Source organism: Ovis aries, chromosome 15 (assembly GCF_016772045.2).
Source record: "Ovis aries strain OAR_USU_Benz2616 breed Rambouillet chromosome 15, ARS-UI_Ramb_v3.0, whole genome shotgun sequence".
Classification (NCBI taxonomy): Eukaryota; Metazoa; Chordata; class Mammalia; order Artiodactyla; family Bovidae; genus Ovis; species Ovis aries.
The window spans coordinates 44,733,411-44,759,476 of NC_056068.1; the positions used below are offsets into that span (position 1 = coordinate 44,733,411).

A 26,066-nucleotide genomic window follows, 5' to 3' on the forward strand; every position below is an offset into this window, starting at 1 on the left:
CTAACATTTGCTGAGCATTTACATGTCTGACTAGAATGTAAACATGGATCCATGAGCCTCACAGAGCAGGACGAGGAGGACTACGCATCCTCGGGTTTTCTCTGCAAGACACTTGGAGGATGGGTCTGGGGACACTCACCGAAGGTCCTGAGAGTATACATGGGAGAGCCTGACAAGGCCTGGAAACTGGAGGGGGCTGGGTGGGGAAGCAGGGTATGTCCACATATGCTCCCTTCCACAGGGGTGCAGGTCTGTGAACAGCATGCCACACCAGGGAACCATCACTCCCCCTTCACTAAGGTCTGGACTTAGAATAGTTTGCAAGTTGTGCACATCTTAGTCTTAACGTGCACTTGCCCCTGGTGTCTGGCAGTCTCAGGAGGGTGAAAATTAAGAGGGTTAAACCTTACATTTTGGAATTCCCTGATGGTACAGAGGATGAGAATCCACCTGCCAATGCTGGGAACACAGGTTTGATCCCTAGTCTGGGAAGATCCCACAGGCCGTGGAGCAACTGTGTTCACGCACCACAATTACTGAAGCCTGTGTACCCTAAAGCCCACATGCTGCATCTCCTGAGTCCCTGTGCTGCAGCTACGGAAGCCGGTGCACCTACAGCCTGTGCTCAGCAGGAGAGGCCACCGCCGAGAAGCCTGAGCGCTGTGACGAAGAGCAGGCCCGCCCTCACCGCAGCGAGAGAGCCCATGCACAGCAGTGAAGGCTCAGCACAGCCGAAACAAAACATCCTTACTTCCTACTGTTTGGCTAAATTTAGAATGTCACAGTCCAACCTCGAGAAAGGCCCCCCGGATCCTGTTCATGTCTGAGAAACTCGGACTTCAGTAGGAGATATTCCGCTCGAGATGATAGACTGCGGAGATCATCTGATGGGAGCAGAGGTTACGGAAAAGGGTTTCCCTAAGACACAGGACTAAAGGCTCACCTGGGCAGGTCGGAAGGGAGAGGCTCTTCTCCGAGTAGGGAGATGCGGGGAAAGCAGGGGGATAAAGCTGGTGGCGAGAGGGTGTCCACCAGGGCGATCTCTGGAAAAGTTTCTTTTAATGCTTTTTTTATTAGGGTGTGAGGGGAACAGTCGTATAAAAATCTCCCATTCTGATCCCTTTATAAGCCCTTCCAGGCTGCCACTGCAGGAGGGTTTGGTACCGTGTGTCACGAGGGATCAGGGCAGATCTGCCTGCTGCCCCTGCACCCTTTTGCAGGTCTGTGTGAAAGGAGGGGCTTCCCCAGAAGCAGGCTGTGCTCTCTTTCCACCAGTCTCCCGGGGGGAAGGGGACCCTTGAATGTGGCCAGCTGACGCCAGAGTTAAATGTGTAGGAGCTCACGTGAGCCTCATAAGAACTTTCACAAGCAACTGTTTTTAACCCCACACTTCATAGATAAGGAGACTGAGGTTTACTTGTGGGGCTGGAGCGCCGCCTCCTACCCCACATCCTGGCTGTAGGCAGCCCCTGCCTCTGCCTCAGTGCACCTAGATATAAGCATGAGCAATGTCCACATGTGTCAAAGGGACAGGCCGAGAAGCTGTGGGCTAGGGGCTCCTGCCTTCCATCTCTGGAGGCTCTGGGGCATCCAGCCCCCATCCTCACTCATCCTGGGCATGATTTTACACGATTCTTTGCAGATGGATTGGAGGGAGGCTTACCTTTTCTGAGCCTTGGGGTCTCTGGTCCTGGACAGTCTTGGCCCTGCAGTTGCCCGGAGCCCACCTCGTCGAAACTCGGCCACCCCTGGGGCATCAGTGTTGAAGTTTCCTGACTGAGTCCTTCGGATCCTGTGTGGACAGGAATCCATGGAGACCGTCAGAGGGCAGGCTGGAAGCCCGAGGTCAGTGCACTCCCCCTACATAGGGCCTCACAAGCCACACCCAGGGCTCGGGATGGCCCTGCTTCCCAGTGCCCCCCCCGAGGGCCAGCATCAAGGCCCAGCCTCAATTCTAACTGTGCCTCTGGGATGATGAGGCCCCTCTCCCTGGGGGGGTCAAAGTGCTGCCTGGGAGGAGGCCCCAGTTTCTGCCTTATTTTGCAGACTGGGTCAGCAAGGCCAGCAAAGACTCAGCGCTCTATCGTCAAAGATCGCTTAAGACACAGACTGAGCCCTGAGGAGGAAGAAACTGCTCTCACCCATGCGTCTCTCCAAAGCACGTGAGGCATAGCCACAGAGGATGCTCTCAGGGTCTGTGGGATGGACTGATGCCTAAAATGAATGACATGTACAGCAACTGGCTCTACTTAAGGAGTGCCTTTCATAGTTCTCCTTCTCTGGGCCAAAGTCTTCTCTCTACATGTAACCACTCTGTGCTTCCTGCTATTCCAACATCTAATTAAACAGGGGGGTTATGGAGACACTTTGCTCAGCCAAGAATATTAATTCTGAACAATGTAATTAATGATCATCACCACCAACTTACTTTCCCCAGAACTTCTTGATGCCTTTGGGGCTCCGTTTACCATCTGGTGTCAGGGGAGACTGGGGGCTGGACTCGGTGCCCGATGACATGGATGAGTCATTGGCCACGGCAGTGTCGTCCCAGCCACTTTCTGTGTCTCCTGAGATTGAAAAAATGAAATGACATGTGAACGACAAGAAGGAACTTACCTCTGCAAACCTTTTCCCCAAGCCTGGGCCATTCCCTCAGTAGGAGTCGAGAATAGTCTGCCCAGCCCTGTTTTCAGGGCAGAACTTTACAACAAGATCTCGGAGACCAGTAGGGGCTCAGGCGTACCCCAGGTTTTCTCTCTGGGGAGTTAGTGAGCTTAAGGCTTCAAATCTGGGTGAGCAAATGTCTTCATATGGGGGCCCACTACTTTCAGGATAACTCCAGCAAGGAGCTTCCTCTCTCCCCCCAGGGAGACGTGGGCGTGCAGGCAGCAGGGAGACCTGGCTGAATGTTTGGAAAAGGGAGGGTGTCCCGGGAGGCAAGCAAGGGCGTCTCACTGTCCACCTCACCTGGAAGGGTACAGTACCTAATACGGGGGCACTGACACTCCGGCCACGGTCTCCAGCCAACCAAGAAGCAGAGAAGCCACATGAAGAAGCAAGAGAGGCCAAAGTCCAGCCCAACAGAGTTATAGGGAAGCAAAGAAATAAACAAGAGTCATCGAGCAAGAGGGAAAAACTCAAACAGAAAGAAAAATAATCCCACAAGGAAGGGTGGGGTGAAGGGTGACTGAGCCTGACCTGCAGGGTCATGCAGTGAGGGGACCAAATGCTCCTGGTGCCACTTCCTCGCAGGTAAGGCATCCACACACATGGAGTGAGAGGGGTGGCTGTGAGGGCCGAATATGCCAGGCCGCCCACTGCCCGTGTGCACGTGTCAGAGCTCACTCAGATCAGACTACAATGATCTGAAGCTGCAGGAAAGGCCACAGTCTGAGTGTCGCTAGGACACATTCATTCAAGGGCTTCTCTGGAGTTTCTGCAGCCAAAGGCAGTACCAGCCAAGGGCAGAAGCCTGTACACTGGCTGGCTCGGAAACAGCCAGAGATGAGGAGTCAGGGGCGGGGAAAGCTCGGTCAGGACCAGAATGCTCCCTTCTAGCACCCCCGACCCCCGCCACTGATCTGCTGCCGCTATTGGAGAAATACAGACTATTGTGCAAAGACCTTCATCAGATCCTAAGCACCAAAAGGCTACTGGTGGACTGGCACCCTTGCCCACTGACTCCACTTCTCTAAGGAAATGCTCTTCCTTGGACGAGCACATAATGTCACCCTACTGGTAAGAGGGAGGCTGCAGAGAGGAAGGCAGAGACAGGAAAGAGATCAGGAGGACAGAGGAGGAATGGGGAGGGCCAGGGAGGGTGGAGTGTGGTGTCTAGCAGGGAGGGAAAGAGGAAAAACAGGAAGGCCAGGAAGGCGTCAAGAGAGGAGGAACAGAGGAGAAGAGAAAAAGGGGGTAGAATAATCACAGGTGGAAAGAAGGTGGGCACACACCCTGATTCCTGGGCTCTGGAAGGGAACAGTGAGCCCAGAAAGACAGCCATCGTCTCTGGACATGGGATCACCCTGAGGTACGACTTGCCCCGTCCACCCACCCCCACTGCTCTCCAGATGTGGGCTGTGGTGGGGAGGGTGCAGGGACCTCGTGCAACAATGGAAGTGCCAAGGCCGAGGCACCAGAAGCCGCCAGCCTGGGGTCTGGACACTCACTCAGCCTCAGCGGGCTGCTCCCTGCGGGGTCCACTGGGGAGGTGGCGGGTGGAGACTTGGCAGGCTCTCCATTGGGCGTGGCTCCCGGAAGCTTCCCAGGTAACGTGGGGTACTTGTGCTCCGCCAGGAAAGGGCCATCCTAAGGGAAGGAGAGGGAGGGAGATGTTGAATTAGCTGTCACTTTCCACCTCAAACCCAATCAGGAAATCTCTGGATGCAGGAACAACTCCCTGTTCTCCAAGAACCATTTGTAAACTGAGGCCAACTTGAAGCCCCTCAAAGGCCAATTAGTCTAGGCCAGGCAATAGGACCAGAGCTCCGAGAAAGAAAGAAACTTGCCCAAAGCCGCATAGCGAGATGGGGACAGAGACGAGCTCAAATCGAGGGCTGACAGAAGCCATGTCTGAACAGGAAGCGAAGCCCTTGCTGTCTGGCCTTGTGCTCAGAGGTTAAGGGATCAACAGCCGAGAATTACCTTTCAAGCTCTCTGAGCATACAAACCAGAATTCCAACAAATGTTATACCTATTGCTTTACTGTAGTAGATAATAGTATCTATTGATCATATTTATAAATCACAATAATAGTTATTTTGAAAGACAGCAGGTTAAGGTGAAGCAAGAAGGTAAGAACACAGTCAGGGGAGATGTCAACAGGAAGTGGGTCAGAGGGCCACCTCCCAGCATGAAGTTTCCTGGGAACTTAGGATCACAGTCTGCATGAGGTTCAGCCCAGGGCAGTGTGCCCTGTGCTCAGACTCTGGCCATGGAAAGGGTTCCAAAAAGAAAAGTTGATTGCGAGATGAAGAAGAATTGCATTAAAAAAAAAAAAAAAGAATTGCACTTATTTGGTCAAGAAGGATTTAATGGGCCCTAAACCCACAAACCTGAGGGAAACACAGTAGTAAATTCATTTGAGTGAAAAGAAAAGAGAAATTAAAGCAATGTTACCAAGGGAATCAACTGTGGGTCACTTGATCAGATGCAGAAGTCGAAAAGAAGAAAGATGAAACCAATTTCAAAATGAACAAGTCAGAAGACTAGTGGGAGACTTCAGTGACTGTGACATCTTTCATTTAGTTAAAAGCCAAGTGCCCAATAAATTTCTGAATTCAGTTTCCTTATAAAGGTATGCCTTAGAAATTGTTTGAAATTCAATTTAGTCATTGAAAACTGAATACTAACCCTATATAAATCAGCTCAGAAAGAATAGAGATGAGAATAGGGGGCTAAATTTTCAAGGGATTCTGCAGGAACTGGCTGGTAAAGGAGGGATAACTGAACTTGAAGAGATGGACACCACACAGTTTTTAAGTTCATGATGACCCATGAGGGACAGATTGGACCTGTTAAGACTTATGGTCCACAGCAACAGTTTCCAAACACCAGCCCCGACACGGGCTGGTTTATAATCACCTGGGACACTTGTAAATATAAAAACCCAGGTCCCGCCGCACCCATGAATCAGCCCCTGTGGGAGGCACCCTGGGAGTCTGTGTTTTTAACACGCGTCTCAGATTGCTCTGACGTACAGTCAGACCCGGGAACCGCTGACTGTGGGGAAGGCGGCATTCACAAATTTTTGAGAGCTGAAGGGTACGGCTCCAAGTTCCATTTTATACAGGAAATATGGGAGTGGGGAAGGGTTCAGAAACAGACATCCTGCCGTTATCATCATACACACTCCTCTAAGACAGGGCAGAGACAGCCGAGGCTACACCCGTGAGGACTGCCCCAGGAGCTCGCTGAAGGGCTGAGACTTACAGAGGGCAGAGCCTTGTGGACGATGGCTTCAAAGGCAGCTCAGGCACGTGAAAAAGACAGTGAAAGAACCAAGGGCACTGGAAAGGGCTCTCAGCTCTGCTCAGCCAAGAAGAGACGCTGGGAAGGAGGGACTCATTGCTGGAGAAGGCGATGCAACATCAGGACACCACACAGGGGAAACGGAAGTGCCCGAAGCCAGTCCCGCATTGCAGTCTCTGAGAAGAATGACCCTGGTTAGGGGGATGGAAATCCCAGGCAAGGCTGGAAATCCCAAGCAGACGGCTGAAGACCCCGCTGCCCTGAAAGAGCACAGAGGCAGCGCACCTGAGCAGGAGAGCCTAGGCTGGGAGTCAGACCAACTCCGGCCAAGTTCTTTCTCTTTAGCCCCTCAGAACCTCCATTTTATTGTTTCTAAACAGAGGATAACAATTTCTGCCCCTGGCCTAGCACACAAGGACACAGAGGCACAGAATATCACACACCCGAGGTCTACAGCGACAGCAGTTAACGACAAGATCAGTCCCTGGAGCGAGGAAGGCAGGGGGCAGACCCCATCTACATCAGGCTCAAGTGTGGTCCCGGCACAATAGAGAGGACTCACTGCTCGCTCCAAGGATATGGAATAGGACCTTTCAGGGTCTGTGACCTGTGCACAGGAGATGGTAACTGAGACAGGGCCCGAGGGACTCCAATTCCAGAGCTGTCAGGAGCAGGGGAGACTGACTCATTGCGTGGACTCCACAGGGAGAGCCCATCAGTGGAGGCACATTCTAGGAAAGTCCAGACATGCATCTAACAGGGCTGGAGAAGAATACAGAGGGTGTCTTACAATGTCAAGAGTTCTTAGTCATAGAAAGCAAAGGCCAGACATCCATGTGTGGGGACACTGCAGAAGGAGCCGTGCGCCTGTGCTGAGTGTGCCCCTGGGTGTTTTAACCATGACTTATCACTACAGAAAGGACGAGGGCTGTCTCACTCCTCTGCTTGTGTGCTGAGATCATAACATCTCCCTCCCCAGAGATCAGAACAACTCTGCCTTGAAAGTGGATTTCTCAGAGCCTGTGAGATGGGGGAGATAAGAAGAAGTCCTATTGCACAGATAAGGGAGATGAAAGCACAGGATCCAGCTGAGGGCACGGAAGAAGAAAGCGGGAGAGGAGGTTTCATCTTTCCTTTCACCCCTTACAGGTAACATATTATAAGGTTTCTAAAGCTCTAACTTGCTAAATGAAAAGACTAGCAAACAGCGCAGCCTCATACCGACAACAGGGACATGCGGTTAACGTATACTACCTTGGGTTCTACCACGGGGGAGGGCTGGTTCCCACCAACACACTGTGGGGTGGCAAGGAGCATTTCAGTTATGTGGAGAGAAAGAGACCCGCGTTAGTCACGGCAGCAACTCAGGGCCGCCCGCCGGCCTGGATCTGCAAGGCTCGCCCCTCGCTCCCTCCCCATCCCTGTCAGATCAACAGTCGGTGGAGGTAACACAGGTCACTGTCCAGCTGCATGGACAGACCGGAGGGAGCCTCAGGCATGTGATGGGAACAAAGCCACTGCGGGCTCCTGCCTTCCTGGTTTTCCACTGTATCACCAGGGAGCCTGGCCTACTGCTGGACCCCAAGGGATCTACACAGCAAGGTCACTGGAGTGCTACAGGGCAGCACCCCTGTGTGTCCAATGACCTCGCTGCCCAAGAATCTGTGACCCTCCTCTCCAGCACAGGGGCACCCATGTGGTCAAGGGCCAGCCCCATATAAGGAGCCACAAAGCCCTCCTCGTGTCTTTTTAGACTCTTTAAGAAGCTTCCTCTCCAATCTTCTACTTTATTCCATAACCCACTCCCAGGGGCATCTTTATCCACATAGGTTAAAGCATCTGCCTGCAGTGCGGGAGACCTGGGTTCAATCCCTGGGTCAGAAAGATCCCCTGGAGAAGGAAATGGAAACCCACTCCAGTATTCTTGCCTGGAGAATCCCATGGACAGAGGAGCCTGGTGGGCTACAGTCCATGGAGTCGCAGAGTCGGACACGACTGAGCGACTTCACTTTCATCCTCATTCAAAACCTCTGCAACATTCCAAGTGCCCTGGGGAAATAGGGCCAGGATTTAAGAACTCTGGCTCCATCTGACTCCCGCCTCTGACCTTACCACCTCCTGCTCCCCAAACCATTTCCCCAAACCTATCCATGCCCACCTTAACATCTTTTCTAACCAACTCCAGGCAGCGTGTTCTGACTCACCCTGCCCCTAGGATGCCTTGAGCCATAGCTGACCAGTTTTCTCAAAATGTTCATAAAATCCCTGCCCCCCCAGCAACTTGATAAAAGCCTCCATGAGGTAGGGACAGCACCTGGCCTGCGGGTCCGGGCACTGTGCTGACCTCAAAGAAATAACTCAGTCATCTTTATGTATAGACTGATGGACTGACCTTATCCACAGATTCACTTCTCAAGTCTTCGAGACTACAGGAGAGTTTTTTCTGAGCCCTGGAAAAACACAAAAGAAAACAAAAAGGGAAACAGTTACTGGAGAAGGAGGAACTTAGCATCATTCGTGCAGAGGATATTTCAATGTTTAACTGGTATTCTATCTTGGGCTCAGAGTCAAGGTCAGGAGAAAACTCAACACCCTGTCATCGTAACTGTTACATGTAAGATGAGTCTGGTCCACTCTGGGGATGGTCTGGTCTGACCATGTGTTGGTAATGCATGAGAGCATCACTGAAATCCAAATCAAAAGTCCTTAACAGTCCTCAAAGACCAACAATACACAATTCAGTGGCATCAGTGGGCGCTGGCTGTTGTGCGGTCATAAGAGAAAGCCAATGTCTGTGGAGTCAAAAGAGAGGAAAGGGGGCCAATACTGCCTGGTCTGTGAGTGTGAGAGTAACCCAGGGAGGGGGCGGTGCCACCTGAGAGTGCAGATGAGCACGTCGGCCACAGCTCCAAAGCATCGCCTGCTGGGGTCCTCTGTCCCTCTGCTCCAACCCTGTGAGCCCGGAGCAGTCTGCTCAGAGGAATCAGCTTTCTTGGGCACTATTTTGCAGAGGAGGGAACCAACTGGATAGAGAAGCTGCACCACCACCCGGTCACAAGGGTTACCTGTGACAAGGCTCCTTGGCAGTGATGTTTCTCAGTTCATATGAATAAATCAGCATCTGTTGCTACACTAGTCTCTTATGAGTTTAGTCAGTGTGAGTCACTCCATGTTGACTTCATTCTGAGTGAACTCATCAACCAAATTTCTTATTCTGCAAAACTAAAAATTGGCCAGTCGCCATCCCTGGCATGACTATTCCTCTGGGGCTAAAAGCTCAGTAACATGGCTTTATGGAAAACGGGGGGTTCTGAGTGCCTAGGCTGTGGAGACTCAGCGCCCTTCTGGGGAAACTCCCGTCACTTGGCTGAAAGAGACAGCCTGCCCTTGGCAGTGGAGCTCCAGATCCCGGTTCCTTGGAAACGTGTTCTAAAGAGCTGACATCTGTAACTAGAAGTAGGTTGATTTTCGAGGGTATCAGTTAGGAGGTAGTTGGTGACCACATAGGCGAGCCCACAGTAAGCTCATTGCTATCTGAAGCTTCCTCAAAGCAAATGGACCAACCTCCCTGTGAGAAGAAAAGGCCCTCCCTGGAGAGAGAGTGGAGTGTTGTCACAGGGCTGGCCTCCCTCTGAGAGCAGGAAGGCCTTGCCAAAGGGGCTGGTGGCAATGACAGGTTCATGGCGCAGGGCACTCTCTGCTCTGAGGAGCCCCTGGGGGCACAAAGAAGGTGCAGCCCCCTCCCCGAGGCCCCAAACCCTGGCCAGATCTCCTCTCAGTGACTAGAGCCTGGCCCCTCGGCCTGTGGGTAGGGAAGCCCTTCTGCAGCCAGGGGAGGTGGGCATGGTTCATGACTGAGCCACCATTCTGGCCCTGCTGCGGCCGCTGCTGGGGCCTGGAGTGCTGCCCTGACTATGGGAGGGCAGGCGGGACCAGGACAGGGTGGCTGTGATCACTGCCTCGTCTGGAGCCCTGAGAGGGGCCTGAGAGCACAGCAGCTCCACGGAAACGCCTGGGCCTCCTACCTGGTTTCCAGTGATTTCTGCGGTAGCGGGGGTGGCCCCGCCGTGGGAGAGCTGCCTCTTGGAGATACCTGCATGGGAACCAGAAGAGTCACTGGAAAGAACAGTCACTGCCTGGAGACCGGCCACCATCCTTTCCCCTTGTTTGGACAATTCCTCCTGGGGAGGTACATCTCCCACCCTGGGTATAGCCACAGGGGCTACAACAACACTGGTGCCTTGCTTTTTTGAGATGCCAACAAGCAAGATATATTGAAAGCCATGGCCAACTTGCCTCTCCTTCTAGGCCCCAAGCTCACATCCTTGCAGTAGAGTCCTGACAAGTTAGTCCTGACACCCGAATCCCTGCGCCCTGTCCTTTCTGAGCTTGGTTCTGAGCTTTTCCTTTCATTCAGTGAACCACTGTGCACCCTTTCAAAAGCATTCCTTGTTGTAACTTAGCCAGAGTGGATTTCTGCTTGCAATGAACAACACTGTAATTCATACAGTCGATCAACAAACAGGAGCAGCATCCACTGCCTGACAGGCCATCAGGGAGGTGGGTAAGTTAATTAGGATGAAAGATCAATGCAACATGTCCTATAATATATTAATAGAATGGGAATGGAAGGGACCCTTCTCACTGGTGGGAAGGTCAGGGAGGCTTCAGAAGGGAGAAATTTCAAGCTGAATCTTGAGAGATGAGAATGGGCTTAGCAAGGTCGAAAAGCAAGGGTCTCACAGGTGGAATGAACGCAAGCTAATGGTGGTAGAGAAGGACGCAATTTAATGTCTTCACTGACTCTAAGGGCTGTCTTTCTTTAGAGCCTGGTATCTTCCTGGTCTACTTAGAAAGAACCCTGGCATTATAGTACGTAGTGTTGTTAAAAGCCTGGGCTTTTGGGCTCAAGTCCAAGTTCTGCTACCTACTTGCTGTGTGACCTAGAGCAGAGTACTTACCCTCTCTGAGCCTCAGCTGCAGCACAATAAAAGAAGAATCCCCAGTGGGGAGTCATGAGGCATACATGAGGTGAGTCATGTACAGTGCTAATCACATGGGTACGGGATATCAGTTACTGCCACTACTGCCAGCAATCTGGGGTGGTTGCTCTGACAAACTGCGCCACTAGATGACACATTTGCCCCTCCCTTAATTAAAAGGGTTTCGCTGGACTAAGACCCTCCTCAGTGTGACTCTTCTGGAGTTTTAAGAACCTTTTAAATTCTGGACTGAAGTCCCTCTTCTTCTGAGATCTGTAACTATAAGTTTATTTGCCCAGTGTATCTAGACCAAGTCCAGAGACAGCCTTAGAACTGGACCAGATTTTAAACAAGAGAAAAGGAAATCTGTATGCTGGCTACAGGGAAGAGAGGTTGTCTGTGAAACAGGAATGTATCACTTCAAAATTCCCTCCAAATGGGCAAGATGCATTCATTCATTAAAGAAATATTTGTTGAATTTAACTGGGTATTGGGCATCACTGCAGATCCTGGAGAGGCAGTGGTAAATAAAAATATCCCTTTGGTCTATGCTCATATTCCAGAGAGTAAAGGCAAAAATAAACAAGGAAACCAACTGAAAAAGAAAAGTTGGGGCCTCCCTGGTGGCTCAGTGGTGAAGAATCTGCCTGCCAATGCAGGAGACATGGGTTCTATCCATGGTCTGGGAAGATTGCACACGCCACGAAGCAACGAAGCCTGTGCTTCACAAGTACTGAGCCCGTGCTCTGGAGCCCGCATGCCGCAACGACTGAAGCCCACGCGCTCTAGAGCCCGTGCTCCGCAATGACGGAAGCCCACACACCAGAGCCGGAGAGCAGCCCATACGGGCTGCAACTAGAGAAGAGCCCTCACTGCAGCGAAGACCCCGCACGGCCAAAACAAAGTCTAGAAGAGAGAACAGGAGATTTCTATCCTCAGAAGTCTAGTGTCCACTCTGCTGTTCTCCCCAGCAGGAACACAGGCCTGTGCCCTGGCTCCTTCCACCCTCAGTGTCTCCCCAAAGCCTCTGGGGTGACTCCACTGCTTTAATTTTTCTACCTGTCAAGATTTATACCTGGCAGGTTCCCGATTAGATCCTCCCCCAGGTTCAGGGCAAGCTCCTGGGGCCTGCAGAAACCCCACATCGTTAGTGGAAACACAGTACCTCTGATTTAAACAGGTCTTCGGGGCCTTTATTTGCAGTGTTCCAGTTCCTGAAGCCTCCCTCCAGTTCTTCCTCATTGATGGAGAGAGTTCTTTCTGAAGGCCCTGGAAGCATTAATGCAGATCATTACCACCACATGGCTTGTTTAGAAACCTGTAATTGTACCACAAAATTCTAACACCGTCTCTCCTTCATTAAGAGGGACAAAGAAAAACATTAGCGGAGATTAAAAGTGTGATTCAGAATATTCATTGGAGCATCTGTGCACAGGCTTCCAGGAGGCCGTTTCAAGGTCAGAGCTCATGCTGGGGGAAACAAGAGAAGTCCCCAACCCCCAATTATTCCTCTCCAATCTTCTCATTCCTTGGCCACAGGCATTCAGGCCCTCATCTAACCCAAGATCCAAAAGGATTAGAGGAAATTAGCCTGTGACATGTGTGCAGGGCTGGCAGTGGCCTAGGTGACAACCAGTCAGCCACAACCCGAACTAGGGGTTGGCTTTTCCCCAAGAGGCAGCAGCAGCTCAGCCTGAATGAGAGGTTCCTGAGCACCCCTATAGCAGCCCTCTCCTGTGAAACAGCTGCTTCCTCGGGATCTGTAATGGGAGCCTGGGTCAATAGCGTGACCAACAAGGCAGGCAATCGGGCATCTGCCCCAGGATGCCCACACAACACGGATGCTGCCCGAGTGCTGCATTCAGTCTGGGCAGTAAGTATGAAACACAAACAGCTCTCCCTGCCCTGTGACTTCCTATGGGAACCCAAGCACCCAGGAACTCAAAGAAGGCTCCCCAAGTGTCCTGGCAACTGCTAGGGATGCTTTTAGGTTCTCCAGGAGGTGGATAGGCTCTAATTCCCAGTGAGGGTACTAAACTGCCTTTGGATCCAGGTTTGACTGCACTCACTGCCTCTAAGAAGTATGCCAGGGAGATGCATAGCCCTCCTGAGGGTGGGGTTTCCCAATGGGTCAAGTTGAAGGCTTTCCTTTCTTGATGATCTGGATAGTTTAGTCCCTGGAAGTACTGAACTGTCTGCCATTTGATGAAATTTCTGGAAATCAAGAGCTGCCAGTTTCCTACCATCCAGGGCAGTCTAACCAGCTCCATCTTCCTGCAGGGCATTTTTCCAAATAAAAATGAAGACTCCTCTGGCAGGACTGCCCAGCATTTAACACAGTAGAGATGGAATACCTTGGGGAGACGATGGTAAGCTCCCCGCTGCTCTTACCTTGGGTTGCCATCACAATCTCATTCACCCTTCGGTACTGGTTTAACAGCCCAGTAAGCTCCTCTATCCGACGGTCCTGTCACAGAGCAAGACAGATTTCCATGTAAACAACAACACTGGCGCCTGAGGTGATTTCATTTGGGGCCCAGGCTATGTTCTGGGCACACAGAAAGGAAAAGCTGTGTGGAACCTCTAGAACACTTCAAAGGGAGACAGAGTGCCCAAGGTCTGGGGTTCTCAGTGGTCGGCCTCCTCGGCTGCCGTAAACACTCCTGCTCTCCCTGAAGGCTATGAGTCCAATCTCTACTTAGAAAACAACCCCTGTCTGATACAGCCTTCAAATGGCTCACACGTTTGCTGAGGCAGGAAACGGTCTCCCTACCCTCCTGATGCAGCCACGGAAACCTGCCTCCTGGTCTAAGCACTGTCCTCTAGTTGTCCTTGTTTAGTCGCTCAGTAATGCCCGACTCTTTGCGACCCAGTGGACTGCAGCCCTGCCAGGCTCCTTCTGTCCATGGGATTTCCCAGGCAAGAATACTAGAGATGGTTGCCATTTCCTTCCCATTCAGGGACTGAACCCGTGTCTCCTGCTTGGCAGGTGACATTCTTTACCACTGAGCCACATGGGAAGCCCATTGTCCTCTGAAGCTACATGCCAAAAAAAAAAAAGAAAAAAACCACTAAAATAAAGCTGTCGTATTTATCTCAATACCTTAGGAGTCTGAGATTCCTTACATAACAGAGGAAATTCCCAGAGGGTATCAATTCTTCCCCAGCAAAGGCTGGGGACTTGGGACAACACACAAATTTCAGAGTTAGATAAACGTGGGTATGACCCTGGCTCTGCTATCTGCTGTTACCTGACCTTGGGCAACACTACTCAAGCACTTTGAGTCTCAGTTTCCTGGTCTGTAAAATGCAGGGCTGTGATCCTTAGAGCTGACCTTTGTGCCAGATAGGTGCTCTGTACTATGGAGGTGGCTATGTTATGATTGTGCAGGGATTCAATGTGAAGAACAAATAAGGCTGATGGGTCTCTCGCCAGTTTTATGAAGGGTCTATCACCAGATCATGAACATGGGGGACTGGTGGATGGCTCTCAAGTTTTGTTAGGAGTCTGAGCAACAGCTATGACATAGGCAGTAACCACAGTGTATTTTGTCCCCAAAACCAGCCTGAACAGATATGGCTTCATTCTGCCTTTGAGAGATTCCATTTAGGCAAAACTCCCAGGCATCAAAGTCAAAAGCAGGTAACTGAGCCGAGTCTCCAGGACGCAGAGGCGGATCTCCTGACACTTCCCTGAGTCAGTGTCCTGATGGGCTCAGCCCTGCCCAAAGTATCAGAGACCAGAAGGGACCAAACAGAACCAGGAAGGTCAGCAGGGAAAGGACAGGGCGGCTCAATGGCCATCTTACCTTGTCTTCATTGGCAACAAGCAAAGTTTCCATCCCCATTTTCAGACGTTGAATTTCTTGGTCTAAAAGAATTTAAGTGTAGGAAGAATTATTTACATAAAATGCAGACAGCTAGTTCTACCTGCTGAGATGCTACAACTTTCTGTGTGAATAAATTACACATCACTCCTTACTTCTTCAAAGAGCCCAGGATGGTGTCTGGCACACAGTCAGTCTCATTAAATATTTGTTGGATAATTCAACAAATTAAACTGGTATTTTGTCTTCTCTATATAGACATTTTTTGGGGGGGGGAACAAAATGTTATTTACTCAAGGATGTCGTCGAAGAACTCCCAAACTTTCTACAATTGATATCCCAGAAGGAATTTGACATTTATCCTTTATAACTTGAGTAGGCAGGTACTAGGGCTGCTAACTAGTTTCAGAGAGAATCAAGAATCACACAGTCCCATGGATTATACCAGAGGAGAATTTAAAATGGGAAGAAAAAGAGTCTCCAGCCAAACAGAGACAGGGAAAGAATGATTATGTAAAAAGAGCCAGGTACTTGACTCAATTAGGAAAGGCATAGTCAGAATTGACTAACAATGTTTAATTGGATCTATAAATATATTGAAACAACTCTACAGTCAAGGAAAACAATCTTAGTTCATCATAAACCTGCAGAATTTCCCTATGCGCCCAGGGGTCTTTGTCAGTCTGTGGTAGATGACAGTTGGCCTTCTCCCACTCTGGACCCAACAGAGACTCTGGAATTCTTCACAAACTAGTCTGGAGAGCCAGGTCAAAGGACAAAGCCTAAATGGGCTGGGAGTCATTCCGCCAAATAGGTGGAGGTCTAGGAATTAGCTATTTCAAATCCTGAAAGATGATGCTGTGAAAGTGCTGCACTCAATATGCCAGCAAATTTGGAAAACTCAGCAGTGGCCACAGGACTGGAAAAGGTCCGTTTTCATTCCAATCCCAAAGAAAGGCAATGCCAAAGAATGCTCAAACTACCACACAATTGCACTCATCTCACATGCTAGAAAAGTAATGCTCAAAATTCTCCAAGCCAGGCTTCAGCAATACATGAACCGTGAACTGCCAGATGTTCAAGCTGGATTTAGAACAGTCAGAGGAACCAGAGATCAAATTGCCAACATCTGCTGGATCATGGAAAAAGCAAGAGAGTTCCAGAAAAACATCTATTTCTGCTTTATTGACTATGCTAAAGCCTTTGATTGTGTGGATCACAATAAACTGTGGAAAATTCTGAGAGAGATAGGAATACCAGACCACCTGACTTGCCTCTTGAGAAACGTATATGCAGGTCAGGAAGCAATAGTCAGAACTGGACATGAAACAACAGACTGGTTCCAAATAGGAAAAGGAATATGTCAAGGCTGTATATTGTCACCCTACTTATTTAACTTATATGCAGAGTACATCATGAGAAACGCTGGGCTGGAAGAAGCACAAGCTGGAATCAAGATTGCTGGGAGAAATATTAATAACCTCAGATATGCAGATGACACCACCTTTATGGCAAAAAGTGAAGAGGAACTAAAAAGCCTCTTGATGAGAAAGTGAAAGAGGAGAAGGAAAATGTTGGCTTGAAGCTCAACATTCAGAAAACGAAGATCATGGCATCTGGTCCCATCACTTCATGGGAAATAGATGGGGAAACAGTGTCAGACTTTTATTTTGGGGGGCTCCAAAATCACTGCAGATGGTGACTGCAGCCATGAAATTAAAAGACGTTTACTCCTTAGAAGAAAAGTTATGACCAACCTAGATAGCATATCAAAAAGCAGAGACATTAATTTGCCAACAAAGGTCTATCTAGTCAAGGCTATGGTTTTTCCACTGGTCATGTATGGATGTGAGAGTTGGACTGTGAAGAAAGCTGAGCACCAGAGAATTGATGCTTTTGAACTGTGGTGTTGGAGAAGACTCTTGAGAGTCCCTTGGACTGCAAAGAGATCCAACCAGTCCATTCTCAAGGAGATCAGTCCTGGGTGTTCATTGGAAGGACTGATGCTAAAGCTGAAACTCCAGTACTTTGGCCACCTCATGCGAAGAGTTGACTGATTGGAAAAGACTCTGATGCTGGGAGGGATTGGGGGCAGGAGGAGAAGGGGACGACACAGGATGAGATGGCTGGATGGCATCACCGACTCGATGGACATGAGTTTGAGTGAACTCCGGGAGTTGCTGATGGACAGGGAGGCCTGGCATGCTGCAATTCATGGGGTCACAAAGAGTCAGACATGACTGAGAGACTGAACTGAACTGAGCAATTAGCGCATCGTTTTTCCAAAACAAAGCCCCATACCCATCCCAAACTGGATCCTACAGCAAATAGGTATGTCAACGTAAGTAAAGTTCAGGAGACAAGGGGACAAAAGTAGGAATGGGCACCCCATCTCCTCTGGATGCTTGCTATAGCCAACAAGAGCAGGAAGAATGGGTTGACAGACTTTGTGTAAATAGACGTAGGGATACATTTTTCAGAGGAAGGTGTAGAGTGCTGCTTTGTGTCTTAGGCTCTTGGTGGTTTGTGGAGTAAAGGGTGGTAAGCTCCAGATGAAGACTGCAAATCTTGATGCTTTCGGCACGGCCTAACCAGGACAAGGCCCTAAAGATCAGCTCCAAGAGGTACCCGAGGCAGGGCCTGGAAAGTATGGTCTGTGGGGAGGCATAGGGTGCAGGGGGAAGCCTGCCTGACCTGAAATCATGGCCTGGGGAGTTCCCTATCCAAATTTAGCATCATAGACAGTCTAGAGTATCTTAGGGGTCTGCACGCTCCACATTAGACCATGGGAGATAGATAGATGACACACTCAATGGCTGGTGAAGACACTGAGAAAGGCTGGTGGAGGGATGAGCATATCTGTCACTATTTCCTTCTCCAGCCTCCCCACTCCAGCCAGGGATCCAAGCTAAGTGATGCTGAGGCCCGGAGGAGACTCAGTAGTGGAGCCAGTTCACAGGGCCACATGTCCTCCTCCAGCAACACTCTGCAGCCTGAGGGCAAGAGGAGAAGCTGGAAGGTGTGTGATCATTTTGTATGCAAATATTAAATACATATTAATAAGAATATCTGAGGATTTAGCCTCTCTTTTTAATCAGCAAGACTTGAACTCCCTAGGGACCATTCACTATCCTTTCATTTATTCAAAAAATATTCCTTGGCAGCTATGGACTGAATGCTGTGTGAGGCTCTGTGGATATGCTCTCAGGTAGGGCAGTCACAGTCTCTGCCACCGAGGAAGGACGACAGTCTATTCAAAGGGACTTAAAAAAACACAGCACCGGTTATAGTAAATGCTCTGAAAGAAACAACAGGAATGATGATTCTGAGAAAAGTAGGGGCACCTAAGTGAAGTAGGATGGCCAGGTTGGGTCTTTCCGAGAGGTAACACTTAAGCTGAGATCCACAGGGTGATTTGTTCCGTCACTCAGGCCCTTGAGTGTGTATCAGGCAGGGAGCCACCGCGTGACCAAATGAATTGCTAAAGCCTCCTCTGTGGTGATGACACAAAGACACTGAAGGGGAAGAGTGAACGCTCCAGAGGCAGAGGCCCAGAGGGCTCCAGTGGTGACGGCGCATCTGAGCAAAGCCTCCAGAGGTGAGGCCTCGAACAGGGAGGAGTTCACGGCCACGGCTCAACAAGCGAGCTGGGCTTTACAGACCCGTGTGTGCACACACGAACACACACACGTATGTGCACACCGCCTGCCTCCTCACACCGCTGTTCACACCCAGAGACTCACAAGCCCACTTGTAAGAATGAGAACCCAGGCCGAGGGGCGACTGCACTCTGCAACGGCCGAGCCAGTTACCTTTTTCTGCGTGGTCATTGTGCAGAGCTGCTGACCTGGAGAGCTGGCTGTGCAGACGCTCAATTTCTGCATCCTTCAGGGCCACCTGCTCTTGCAGCTGGGCTACCTCCGCCTGGAAGAGAAAAAGGCAACCGACCAGCTCAGAGGGACCACCAGACCATAACAAAGCACTTCCAGTCAGAGTCCAGGGCCCACGGGTCCTAGGACCCATTAGGAAGTTAACAGGTCAGAGCAAGAGCAAAGCAGGAAGAGGCGAGCAGTGAGAGGTGTTTACTGCCCTCTCCACAAGGTGGCGCTCTGGGGAATAAACGTGCTCTTCCTGGCCATTCTGGACGCTGGCCCTCCCCTCACCTCTCCACCTCCCCACCCTGCTCTGACCATCCTAGCTTCCTAGCTTTCTCCTGCTTCCTCCTCCCCGACTGGACTGGACTCTTTCCTTGCCCTGCCTCCTGCAGTCCACACACCACTGAGGCCTGAGGAGGTGCGAGTGTGTGTAATCGGAGGGCTGCCCTTGGTCCAAAGATGAATACTCTTTCTAGACACGGTCTCCTTCCTCCCAAGATACTCCTGCGACAGCATGTATATACACCACTGTAACAAGTATGTGCATCTTTCATTTTTCCACCCCATACAGGAAATACAGTGGAAAGCAGATCACCACGAGTAGATAATGAGTGAGCCGAGAGTTCCCTCCCTCAAACTCTCCCACCCTGAATGCACAGCCACTGCCTCAGCCCAACCTCAGGCACTGATGCTCCTTTCCTCAAATGTAATTACATACAAGCACTCAGGTATGCTGAGTGGACATTCTTGTGTAAATTAAGCATGTGAGTGCAACACAGGTGTGCACACACATTCACATAGGCAGCTGCACTGGGTAGTACCCAAATGTCTACTGAGTACAGCAGATTAAATTCCACACATAACAGGATGTGAGGTTGTTCCTGGGGTTTCCCAGGTGGCTCAGTGGGTAAAGAATCCGCCTGCAATGCAGGAGATGCAGGCAGACACGGGTTCAGTCCCCAGGTCAAGGAGATCCCCTGGAGGAGGACTTGGCAACCCTCTCCAATAACCTTGCCTGGAGAATCCCATGGACAGAGGAGCCTAGCAGTCTGCAGTCCATGGGGTCACAAAGAGTCGAATACAACCGAGCATGGAGGCACACAGGAGGTTGTCCCTGCCTTTCATACTCATGAGAAGATCAGAACTGGATGGGTCCCATCCTAAGAGATACACTGGCTTTGGAGTCAAACAAACTTGGATTCTCTCATTTCCTAGCTGGGTAAGTGGTTTAGCTTTTCTGAGTCTTGGTTCATCTACAAAGCCAGGAGCATAGCATTTAGCTCATGAGCTCTAGTAAGGAGTAAATATGATAATGGTTACAAACAACTTAGCCTCATGCTTGGTAGACAGTAAGTCCTCATCAATGCTACTTCTATGCTGTTCTCATCCTATTCCTTCCCTTATGGGTAGCTAGTTAGTTCTCTGAGCATCAAGTCAGACTAAGAAAGGGGTGAGAACTGACTCCCAGCCAGACAACAGCACACACAGCAACAGCTTCTACTCTGAGCACCCCTCCCCCATGGTAGCCCAATGGTGTCCCACCTTAATTGTGCAAGGTTATGTCATGGAGCTGTCCTTTCATGAGGTCATCTTTGAACAACTCAAGTAACCAAATGAGCACAGGCCTGTTGGTGGCTCTTCCACCAAACATTCCTGTGTTCAGTTTCAGGAAACATGGACAGAGTGTCCACTTTCCATTGACTCTGTGCTCATTGCATTCTTACACCAACTCTCACAGGAAACCAAGGGATGAAGAACTATCCCTGTACATCACTGGGGAGAAAGCAGGAGCAGTGAAGGATTCGACTAAGGATAGACAGATGACGGCTGCCCTTATGGGGCTAGGGCACCCAGAGCCTTCCTCCAAGGGTCTGGACAAATCTTAATGTCCCCTAATTGGGACCATGTGAAAACAAAGAGGTGGTAAGGAGTGGTTTCCTTACCCGAAGTCCCTACAGAGCACTGTCCCTCTGCTTGGTTTCCACCCACAGAGTACGGAGACCTGAGGCCAGATGTGCCAAACGGTTTGTGGAGACTTGCAGTCAGGTGGCAGCTTCTCACAGCTAACTCAGGGCCTTGGAGCCCATGGGCTTATAATTAATGGTGACAGTGGCTTCAGAAAACATTAGCGTGTGCATGCGTGCCAGGTCTCTCTAGTAGTGTCCGACTCTGTGCGATCCTATGGACTACAGCCCGCCAGGCTGCTCTGTCCATGGGATTCTCCAGGCAAGAATACTGAAGTGGGTTGACATGCCCTTCTCCAGAGGATCTTCCTGACCCAGGGGTTGAACCTGCATCTCTTATGTCGTCTGCATTGGCAGGCGGGTTCTTTATCACAAGCACCACCTGGGAAACCCCTTAGCCCTGGGACTTGATCCAAATGCCTCTCATTTCTATAATGAAAAATGAAAGTATTAGCTCAGTCGTGTGCAACTCTTTGTGACCCCATTGACTATAGCCTGCCAGGTTGCTCTGTCCATGGAGTTCTCCAGGAAGAATACTGGAGTGAGTAGCCATTCTCTCCCTTCTCCAGTGGGTCTTCCTGAACCAGGGTTTGAACCTGGGGTCTCCTGCATTGCAGGCAGACTCTTTACTGTCTCATTTCCATAAGGGCCAGACTAATCTCGGAAGATAGTCTCTTAACTTTTCTTGCACCTTCTACACCCATTTCTCCCCTTCTTTGCAGATAAGGTGAAGTCTAGTTTCTGCTAGGAATCCACATGCCTGATTCTTGTCTGCAGGCCCCACAGTGGACACCAGTGATGTCCAGGGGCCTATCTATCATGGGAGAGCCCAGGTTCTTCTCTCTGAGGCCTCCGTCTGGGTGAGGTCATTTATTTACAACTCTACAGACCACCTGGCTGAGTGCCCCTCCCTGAATGCCAGTTCTCACAGAACAGGCCAGAAATGACAGGTGCTCTCTTATGCTTAGAGAGGTGTCTGTTCCAAAGCTGGGAAGTCTACAACAGTGCAGAGGCCCTGCATCTGACCATCAGAAAAAGTATGGTACTTCCATGGCCACTGAGACTGGAGTTGTGTGGCAAGAGGTTTGGGACAAAGTCATGCAGACCGGTGCCAAGCAGAGACGGGGTGCTCCACCTCCCTTAATGAAACCCAGGGACCAGGCCCTTATAGCCGCTGCACTGCTACCTTTAGGGACCGAGAAGCTTTGCACAGAAAACTAAAGAACTTTAACAAACAAGACAGGTTTCAATTGCAGGAAATTAGGATGACAGAATGACACAGACCCAGATCAAAACCTTGCCGTGGCCACTCTGAGCCTGTTTCCTCAGCAGAAAAATGAAGATAATAAATCAACACACCTCGCTGGGTTACTTCATGGCCCAAATGAGAAAACGTGTGCAAAGGGCTTGACACATCCTGGCACAAAGAGGGGTTCCAGACCTGGTGGTTATTAAATAACCCATAGTATCTCAAAGGTCTATGTGCCAAGGCAGAGCGCTTTGGTGATTTAAGAGCTACTTGGTTTTATAATAGAAGGCAGTATGTATAACTTAAAAGGTTTCACCAAGACAGGACTTGCTTGAGTGGATCAAGGTTCTGAGATGTTACAGAAACAGTGCTCCTAGAACTGGGGACTGGGATGCATAGAGCATACAAGGGACACTTAGATAAAGACAGACTAGATTGTCTAGTGCTGCTGCTGAATAGCTATAAGATCTGGGGAAAGTTACCTAACTATTCTGTGCCTCAGTTTCCTCATCAATAAAGTAGTTAAGAAAACTATTTACACTTATATATACATCAACATCACAGATATTTTTTTTTAAACAATATGGTATAAAATTGTGAATAAATTATCAATACCAAAAATTAACAGAGAGACCCCCCTTCCTCCAAAAAAAGAGAAATGCCTGGAAGGAAATATTAATAGTGGTTAACTCCTGGGTGGTATACTAGTGATTCTTACTCCTTTAAATTTTTGTGATTTAAAACTTATCTCTAATGATTATTATTGTTTTTATAATCATTTAAAGTTATAGAAAAATAAAACAAAGTATAAACTAGATGTTGGGGAAAAAAATTCTAAGATGAAAATGGGCTTCCCTGATAGCTCAGTTGGTAAAGAATCCTCCTGCAATGCAGAAGACCCCAGTTCGATCCCTGGGTTGGGAAGGTCTGTTGGAGAAGGGATAGGCTACCCACTCTAGTATTCTTGGACTTCCCTTGTGGCTCAGCTGGTAAAGAATCCACCCGCAGTGAGGGAGACCTGGGTTCGATCCCTGGTTGGGAAGATCCCCTAGAGAAGGGAAAGGCTACCCACTCCTGTATTCTGGCCTGGAGAATTCCACAGACTGCATAGCCCATGGGGTCTCCAAGAGTCGGACAGGACTGAGCGACTTTCACTTAGCAATAAGATGAAAATGCCTATGGGAGTACCTGGTGATGCCTGTGGGTGGCGCTGCAGAGCTCTTGGTGGAAAGGCAGGCATGTGTGCACCCTAGGTAGCCCAGTTCAGTTCCTCAGGCAAGAAAGTTGCTTCAGGGTTTTAAGGTTTCCTTCCCTTAACTCCAGATCGTCCTTCCTCTGCCCCCAAGGAAGTCTAACTCTGTATTTTAATGTGAAATTTCCTATTGCTTAAGTGCAAGCTAATTCAAAGTTTTAAAATACAATGTTCTGGCCAAGACAATAAATGTGTGGGCTGAATCCATTTCAATTAGTAGAGAAAATGAAAGAAGAAACAAAACAGGGAAGAATAACACTTATTTTGCAAAAATAATATATCACTGGTATCCTTTAAACAGCAGGCTCTTCAGTTCAATAGAAATATGGTTTGGTTTAAAAAAAAAAAAGACAAGTACATATTTTTAGGAATTGCTAAAAATAAAGCATGCCTCTTTTTAGAAACTGATTACTACAGGGACCGCTAAATTTAAAACAATGCAGCCAAGATAATGTTGGCATTCATCTGCCCTAAAACTCATCACTCATAGCGCCTCAGCCTGGGGGTTGCTGTGGGGCACAGAGACTTTGTGACTTTAGCAACTCAGAATCTTGGGGGCTTTCTCCAGGGGAAGAGCCCTCCTGGATTAGATCCATCTGCTTACACAATCTGCACACTGTTGCCTGTGCATACAATGGGGTCAATTCACATTTCTCAAGCGAAGGCTACTGCACACCCCAGGCTCAGACACAGACCCTCCCCACTGGGCTCAAAGCCTCTTCATGAACAGCAGGACTGCTTCTTACCTTGGTGGCCTTCAGTTTCCATTCGTACTGATTCCGTTCATTTTCCAACTCTTCCACCTTGATTTTAAGGTGCCGTAGCTCCTGCAGTAACTCCTAGACGAGTGAGCAAGACAGAGTTCTGATGGTTAAAGAGCAGGGTGTTGCCAGGATCTACAACCCTGCATAAGCACATGCACAGAGGATGACGCCAAGGCACGAGCCACCATCAGGCTCCGCACTGCAGCTGGCTCCGATCTTTAAAGATGGCCGGTCCTTGCTTCAGGAAGAGCTGTGTGCCCATTACAAAACAAAGGCCTGGAGTTTCAGACATAAGGAAGAGACAGTTTTTTCTTTTAGAATCTGCTCCCCTGCACCTTTCTAGCATCTGCATTCCCTGTCGGGGGTACCCAAACCATGCACACAAGTGTAAAGGGCAGGAGAGGTAGGGTTTGGGAGCAAGAGAAACAGAGATGCAAAAAACCAAACAAACAAATACAAGGCAGCTCCTTATGGACAAAGGGACGGGAAGCGTGCTAAGTGGGAGCATCTCTGCGCCTGGGAGTCAAGGAGCCTAAAGGGAGGGTCAGGGAGGAAGTGACAAGCCAGCAGGATAGAAATCAAACACTGCAAGGACAAATGCTAAAGTGTGACATGTAAAGGCTGGCCTGGCTGTTCTAGTTCAGAGGAGGGAGTTGGCTTGAAGAGAGGAGGAAGAGGGGAGGCGTCTAGGGAGAGGGCAGACAGGAAGCATGAGGGCAGACAGCCTGTTGGGCTGGAGCAGAGGATGGGCAGCTTTCAGTGGGAACTGAGGCCAGGAGATAAGGTGGGGCCTTACTGTAAAGGCTGTTGGATGAGAATATAAAGAATTCTGAAGCCATTCTTTAGATCGTATTATAGGAAGCCACTGAAGGTTGCTGAGTGGGAAGGTGATATTAAAACAACTTGCTGATGGTGGAGCTGGAAATCAGGCCTGTTATCTTCTGACCCCTGGGCCCCTGCTTTCTACAGTACCCCTTCAGTAAAGACATCACTGAGCACCCTTGTCCCAAACCTAGGGTCGTTTTAACAGACAAATGGTCCTGTTGATTGGTTTCATTCAGAAAAATTAGCATAAAGGTGATTACTTCCATAGACTTTCTGAACTCCAAACTCATGTAACTTTCCACTTAACATCTCCACATGGATGGCATCTGGGCCTCTTCCAACTGTCATCGCCCAGGTGGAACTCTCAGTTCCCCCTTTTAGATGTCCCTGTCTCACTAAATGGCATCTCCATCTTGCGCCAGAAACCCAGGATCCCTCCTTGGCATCTCTTTGGTCTTTCCACACTACATACGTAATCTACAGAGCCTTGTGAATTCTACCTTCACGGAAATTGCCTGAGTCTCTTGTTTATCTCCAGCTCTACTGTGGCTCCTCTGATCCAGCAGTCAGTGCTGACAGCCTGGACAGTCTCTGCCGGCTGGTTCTCTGTCGTCTTGCCCTTCTTGAATCCATTGGCCCCATGGCATCCAGGGGAACAATACGACTGAAGCCTAAGTCTGATCCTGGCCTTCCCTGCTCTTCAAAGGGCCTGAAATTTAACCCGTGACCAACACAGCCAGGCCTGACGCCGCACCCTGCCTGCCTCTTGTATTACTAGCTCTCCGCAGTTCTATTCCAGCCACACCCGTGCTTGTTAGTTCCATCTGACTTGGGCCCTTGCACCTGCAGCTCCCTCAGTCTGGAGCTGTCTGCCAGGTTAATCCCTGCCCATCGTTCAGACTGCCTTGAGCAAAGCTATCCCAACCACCATACTTCCTCAGATCTCCCTTCTATACTCTTGTGGTATCTGTATCATCTTTTACATCATTTGCATTTAAACATTTACCAGTGTGACTGCTAGTGGCTGGTTATCCGCCTATACTCTGAACTTCATGAGCCTTGCTAACCTCTGGCACATAGTCAAGTAGGCATTATTTCTTAATGAATGAACACATGCAACTCAAGCCATCTTTTAACTGGCCTGGAGCTCTTTGCATTCTGAGACAATCCACCGGAAAGTGGCATTGCTTCCACTTGAACTGTGTAGGTATTACTAAGATTTTTTTTTTTTTACTAAAAATCTTTACTAAGATTTTTTTTTATAACTGAGGTGACCATTTGTTGCTGCCCTTAAAAAAAAATGTCTTCCAACCTAAGATTATTGCCTCCTTGATCTGCAACATTAGACTTTAAGGCCT

The 26,066-nt window shown here is 49.4% G+C and overlaps 1 protein-coding gene across 20 annotated transcripts in view; it reads right to left on the minus strand.

Annotated features, from left to right (window-relative positions):
- Window positions 1-26,066, minus strand: part of PPFIBP2 (PPFIA binding protein 2) — a 163,692-nt gene that overhangs the window by 22,885 nt on the left and 114,741 nt on the right. For 7 of the 20 annotated variants that reach the window (XM_042233096.1, XM_060399948.1, XM_042233095.2 and 4 more), the window contains 12 exons: window positions 23,866-23,958; window positions 18,592-18,703; window positions 14,762-14,823; window positions 13,344-13,419; window positions 12,118-12,221; window positions 9,996-10,063; window positions 8,363-8,420; window positions 7,225-7,266; window positions 4,170-4,308; window positions 2,985-3,017; window positions 2,429-2,567; window positions 1,664-1,792 (listed from right to left, as the gene is read on the minus strand). In XM_042233096.1, the coding sequence (XP_042089030.1) occupies window positions 1,664-1,792; window positions 2,429-2,567; window positions 2,985-3,017; window positions 4,170-4,308; window positions 7,225-7,266; window positions 8,363-8,420; window positions 9,996-10,063; window positions 12,118-12,221; window positions 13,344-13,419; window positions 14,762-14,823; window positions 18,592-18,703; window positions 23,866-23,958 (1,055 nt within the window). The remainder of the gene's footprint in view (window positions 1-1,663; window positions 1,793-2,428; window positions 2,568-2,984; window positions 3,018-4,169; window positions 4,309-7,224; window positions 7,267-8,362; window positions 8,421-9,995; window positions 10,064-12,117; window positions 12,222-13,343; window positions 13,420-14,761; window positions 14,824-18,591; window positions 18,704-23,865; window positions 23,959-26,066) is intronic. The other 13 variants (XM_060399963.1, XM_060399962.1, XM_060399957.1 and 10 more) reach the window with 3 other exon arrangements.